General features: G+C 41.0%; 1 protein-coding gene across 1 annotated transcript; it reads right to left on the minus strand.

Annotated features, from left to right (window-relative positions):
- Positions 1 to 3,041: 3,041 nt before the first annotated feature.
- LOC310890996 (uncharacterized protein C6orf52) lies at positions 3,042 to 5,303 on the minus strand. The gene is made up of 3 exons (XM_083853307.1): positions 4,833 to 5,303; positions 4,261 to 4,306; positions 3,042 to 3,442 (listed from the first exon to the last, which is right to left on the minus strand). Exons 1-3 carry the CDS (start codon positions 4,890 to 4,892, stop codon positions 3,306 to 3,308), a joined length of 243 nt encoding a protein of 80 aa, XP_083709433.1. The 5' UTR covers positions 4,893 to 5,303; the 3' UTR covers positions 3,042 to 3,305.
- Between the last annotated feature and the right edge of the window lie 360 nt (positions 5,304 to 5,663).

A 5,663-nucleotide genomic window follows, 5' to 3' on the forward strand; every position in this document is an offset into this window, starting at 1 on the left:
CTTTTTACCCGTTTCGGACTCCTGCCTTTTCCCGGCTCACTGATGACAGCATTAGTAGCCCCTCAAGCTACTGTCCTACAGCCTTTCCCATCAGTGAAGAGATAGGAAAAACCCCACTGCTTCTTGGAAGAGAAAACCAGCAGGTTTTTGAATAAAAGCACTCTCTGTTGCAGCTAGGTACAACGAAAAGAGTTTATGAAATCATTACGGGACATTCTTGTAGAAAACTTCCTCAAGCTTGGAAGAAAAAAAAACATTTCAGCTAAGTAAAACAGAAAATAACTGGAAGAAGTGAAGTATGGCGGTGTTGGAAAAGTTGCTTCAAAGACTTGTTTAATTAAAAAGAAGGAAAAAAGCAAGTTCCTACTGCAATCCCATCTTTGTCAAACTGATGGCGGGCACCAGTACGATGTGTTCAGCTAACACAGGCTGGAAGTTGTAACTGCAGCTGTGAAGTTTACCCAGTAAAAAGACTCCGCAAAGCATTCTAGCAGTTCCGATGCAATCACTGCTTCCTGAATTTGTGACTCAGGGTTAACACGGCAGTACAGGAAGAAGTCTGGCATTCACTGTGCTCTTACGGTAAAGAATCTGCCCTGCGCACACCATCCCAAGCCAGGTATGCGCTCCTAACAGGAAAGGACGATAGGCTGATAAGTCTCAGCAGAGGGAAAAAGACATCAGAGAACTACTTTATAACAGCAGCACGCGGGCTGCAACCAACGTTCTCTTCCTCTCATCATTTTCATTTCTGTGGACTCCAAGAGAATACACTCCCAACATTTTTCAGCTCTGGAGAACAAACAGCCCAACCAATCTCATTCACTGAACTACAAAACTGGTATTTTCACTATCTAGTCCGGAAAAGGAGGCGCACGTCTCTAACGTACAGTGTAGAGACCTTGTTAATAGGCAAAGTCTGCATAAAATAGGTGGCCACAGCCTGATTTTCTGACGTTCAGGGCCTTGGGTCACACACCACCACAGCATCAGACTTAATGAAGTCACCAATCTATGTGGGCCTCTCGTTACACAGGTCACATGTTATGGACCAACCTCTCAAAGGCCAAAAACCAGCACTGATACTGCCGGGCCAACACATATCTGTAGCATCCCATTTCTGGGTGACAACACAATGAATGTTTCCACAAAGTACTCGATGCAACCTAACTACTGTGTTTGGTGATGCAAAGCAAGCCGTGTCAAAGCAGCGTAGCACCCAGGCACATTCCTGGAAGATGTTTTGCTGCTCACGTTGAAGAAAATAGATAAAAAAATCCTGTGCAGTTTGCACTTCTGAGCTCAAGTACCACAGCTATGCACTACAATTGAAGTGGCATCAAAGCTTGTAAGGTTTTGAAGCTTCAGCACTGCCATCCAAATTCAAGGAGGCTGCATCTATTATCTTGAATTTGCCCCAGCTCAGTCCCCTGAAACAATTCCATAGACACGTACAAGCAACCCTTTTCCCACCCAAATTCTTTGCTTCATCTATTCCACCTCTACCTTGTGTCATATTCTTATTAATCTGCCCCTCAAAAGACTCCCTGGCTCACACAAAGAAGCAACCCAACAAATCCCTGTTCCCAGCCACGTTGCTTTCATGCTTTGGGAAGAGTTAACTGCAACAGCTCTAACTGTGATGCCACCTCACCCCCTCCACCTATGTGAGGTTCTTTGCCTTCTGTCTCCTCCTACGTGTACACCTGCACTAGAACCAGGAAGAATGTGCTTCCTACAATACTCCAAGAGCCTCTTCTGTTTCAGGATGTCATCATTTCAATTCAGGACTGAAAGTATTCCTAGCAAAAACCCAACAGCTAATAGCTAACAGAAGCAGTTGCTGGTGATCAGCTACAAGCAACCTGGAAGTACTGAGGAGTCACAAAAGAGAATTTGCATTACATTTAAGAACAGCATGCAGCTTAGGACCACTGCTTTCACTGACTACACTAAGCCATAAAAAAGAATTGGATTCTTACCTGCCATCACAGCAATTATGGTTTATGTTGCCCCCAAAACACACACGGCAGTACCAGAACTGTGTCAACTAGCTTTAACAGCTTCCCCAGCTATTAAGTACAGTAATTTCTGCTTCCTTTTTTTTCTTGGAGGAATATTCTTTTGTTTCCAGCCTCACTTACTTATTATACACACTGTTAATTAGCAACTATTTCTCCATACTCATAGGGTTATGGAGTCCCTATGACTGGAAAAGACTCTGTACCCTTCAAGATAAGAACAGCATAAAGGCAGCAACTCGCAAGACTGCTCTAGCTTAAAGCAAAGCTTTCCTCATTGCTCTCATCTCCTTTGACTTGAGTGCTGTCATCCTTCTACCAGAGCTTTAAAAACTTCATTACCACGAATGAAGGAAGACCAGAGCAATCAGAGAGGGTAGCAGAGGGTATAACTTAAGGAGCTGTTACTAGGATTTTTTTGTTGTTCCTGGTGGACTATTTTTCTCCTTGCCAGCAAGGAGGGAAAACCAGCAAGTTGTTTTCTCCAAGATTTTTTTTTTTAGGTTTAAGAACACGGATTATGTTGTAGCAATTTCTTCGCTGTAAAGCGTCAGCTGAGAAGTCTAACAGTAAGAAGGGCAAGGGAAAACTGAATGCTGATGCAGAGAGTGCCAGCAGACATCATCCTCATTCCACGGGATGTTTGTAGCTATGGCAGTTGAAGTCTACACTTCCATATGCTTAACATACCCTATTTATAAGCCAATTTTAGCTGACCTAGCATGTATCAGTAGTACAGTTAGAGCCAGCAGCCTGCAGGAAAAAGTGGGCACAGGTGTTTCCATAGCAAGGCCTGTGAGTGTCTCCCATACATACTTCCAGTCTAAGCAAGCACATGAAAGGCTTGGCTTGTCGCTTACCTAAGGAACCAGGAAAACAAGGGGAAGCTAGATTTTGCTTGTGTCCTAATGCCCATATAAAAATAAAGACAGATGAAATACCCTTACTACCTTGTTAAATTCCATAAGCCGGAAGAGAACGTGCTGCACACAGGTACAAGTAAAATCCCTTGCTGGCAGGTTTGCAGAAACAAATTTTTTATTTACACAGGCAAGTCTTATCTTTAAGATAAGACCCCATTTACCTCTTTACATTTCTCGAATATTTACATGACTTCATGATGCTCCAAGAAGAGAGTGATGAACAAAAAGATTACAGAAACTGTCAAAAGCATAGCAAAAAAAACCCAACCTATCATTGTGCTTTAAAACTTATGAGCTAGAATAATGTAGAAGAAATGTAGTTTTAGCACTTTGGTCCTAACGGTCATGCTCTAGAAGACACTTAAATAGCAGAGGGGATTTCAGAAGTGACCGTATCCAGAGGTTGCCAGTGACAATTCATGAGTGAATCGTAGAGTTCTTCGCTTGTCTCCGTGAATTGTCTGTTCATTTCATCAACATCCAAGTAGAGCTGTGGATCTGAAAATAAAAGCCTGGTAAGTCCAAGTATCAAATCTGAGGCATGCGCACAAAAAAACTTCACGTGAAATGGCTAATAAAATGTATTTTAAGCTAAGTGTAATAAGCTATTAGATCTACTAATTTTAGTGAGGTATTTAGTCCTCTAAAATTTTGAGCCTCACAGCTCCAACTTTTGGGAATTTTTATATTAGAAGGCTGGGACTAGAACTGTCTTTCAAGATAAAGACAAAGACAATGTTTAAGATAGTAAAGATAACGTTTACGGATAATCAGCCATGAAACCCTCCCAAGAGTCATTTAATTCACTTCTACGGCAATACACGTTACATAGGATAGTTTCTAAACACTAACACAAAATGCCTCCACGTGAGGTACTTTGCAAACCTTCCAGGACACAAATATGTTTTGTACCGTATTTGTAAGTGCAAGCTGAATCCTCCTTTTGGAATCTGCAACATAAGCTTTTACCTCAGGGTGGAGAACAAAGCTTTTGCATATTACTGAGTTTCTAATATAAAATCTGTTTAGCGGAACCAATACAAAGAACAAAATTCTGTATTAGACCATTTTCAAATGGGAATGAAGGCACAGGTACAAGAAACCTGCTGCGAAGCATTGACAGTGTCCCGTTTTACTTGATGCGGTCAGTGTATGCTGTATCAGCTTTAAAACCCCAGCTGATTGCAGATCAACCCCACAGAGGTTTGACCTCAGCTGAATTTTCAAGATGTTCTTCATCCAGTAGAGGTTGGCTTGTATTGTTAAAAGGCACAAGGATGGCTAAACTCAAGTGACAATGATAGAACCCTTATTACCGTCAGTAATTAGGTCATCACCGATTGCAGTCATAACTGAAGATTCCTGAAAGACAGAAAAGGCTAAGTTTAATCATAACTCATTTCAGAAAGCATCACAGATTCAAAGTGCTGCAGTCTCAACCCATTCCTTCTTCCTACAACTACAAGGATAGATGGCATTTTATCTACTTATTTTTAGAAGAAAGCCAATATTACAGTACAGGTTGGAAGGGACCTCCGGAGGTCACAACTAATACATTGACCACGATAAGACCACTTACAACAACTGTTTAATTTGCTTTAAGCAAAGCAAATCAGAAGAACAGGAACAGAAGAAGCGTACGCAATTATGCTGTCAAAACCATTCTTTGGTATGCGTGAACAAATAATGGTGTATAAATCACTAATTCTATGGATTTACTATTTAAGCACTTAAATACAAACACCTCTGAATGGAATCTGCTCTTTTAACTTCACACTAAGCAGAAAGCATGTTTTCAACTTCGGATTCTTTTTGCTGATTCACACAAATCTGTACAACGTATTATCTGTGAAATATTTTCTTTACAGCAAGCGTGCACTATCTTTACCTCAAAAACAGCTGGAGCCATTAAAGAATCTCCTAAAGAGCAGTCTCCAACAGCTTGCATGCTGTCATAGGGAGCATAGGAGCTGTAGTTGTAGTCAGCGTAAGCATCGTAACTCCTCTGCGAGTGGTAGTTCTGGTAATCTTGGCAATAAGCATTATAGTTGTATGACTGGTACCGCTGCAATTCTGCTTTCAGTCTGAAACATGAGAAGTTGCATACAGTCAGAGAACAGAAACTGTAAACCCAGTTCTGAACTTAAACAATTTGTCAGCTTACATACTTCAAAACTTAAAAGGAAGCTTTCCTAAACAGTCACCTAAGTGACAGCTTAAATCACAGCTCAAAACCTCATTTCTATAGAAGCAAGCATCCTCACCTTTGCCAATACCAGAAGGAATTGTTCTCATGGATTAACTCCAGAGCCTTGACATGGTTACCTGTACACATCAAGTATTTTTAGCGTTGGCATAAGCAAGCTGCTGCTATGTCTCTGTGCTTTGCTAAAGATTGATTTAAGACCAGAGACATTTATCAAGCACAGCTGCTTTAAAGATGCAGTCTTAACCCTTCTATCTTTTGTTTGGTTAATTACTAGATCTTATTTCCAGAAAGAAGTGAATGGAGTCAGATTATCCATTTCAAAGAAGCATCTGACGCTGCCTGTCAGTTTGCCATGTCTACCTCCACCTGCTCAGTTTTTTTGTTTGTTTAAAGTCCATTAAACATTCAACAGCTGCCAACTATACCGCTCAGGTGAAGTCAGTCTTGCTTAACAACACAATCGCGATTCTTCAGCATGACGCCTTATTATTAGTGGGAGAATTACAAAAT

The sequence above is a fragment of the Anser anser genome (assembly GCF_964211835.1).
Source record: "Anser anser genome assembly, contig: HAP1_SCAFFOLD_76, whole genome shotgun sequence".
Taxonomy (NCBI): Eukaryota; Metazoa; Chordata; class Aves; order Anseriformes; family Anatidae; genus Anser; species Anser anser.

Bases quoted from the DNA above. Each gene is read 5' to 3' on its own strand.
- LOC310890996 (XM_083853307.1), bottom strand. From the start codon at position 4,892: ATGCAAGCTGTTGGAGACTGCTCTTTAGGAGATTCTTTAATGGCTCCA. The intron at 4,307-4,832 runs GTAAAGATAGTG...TCTGTCTTTCAG, and splicing joins TGGCTCCAGCTGTTTTTGAG to GAATCTTCAGTTATGACTGC. The intron at 3,443-4,260 runs GTAATAAGGGTT...TTTTATTTTCAG, and splicing joins TGATGACCTAATTACTGACG to ATCCACAGCTCTACTTGGAT.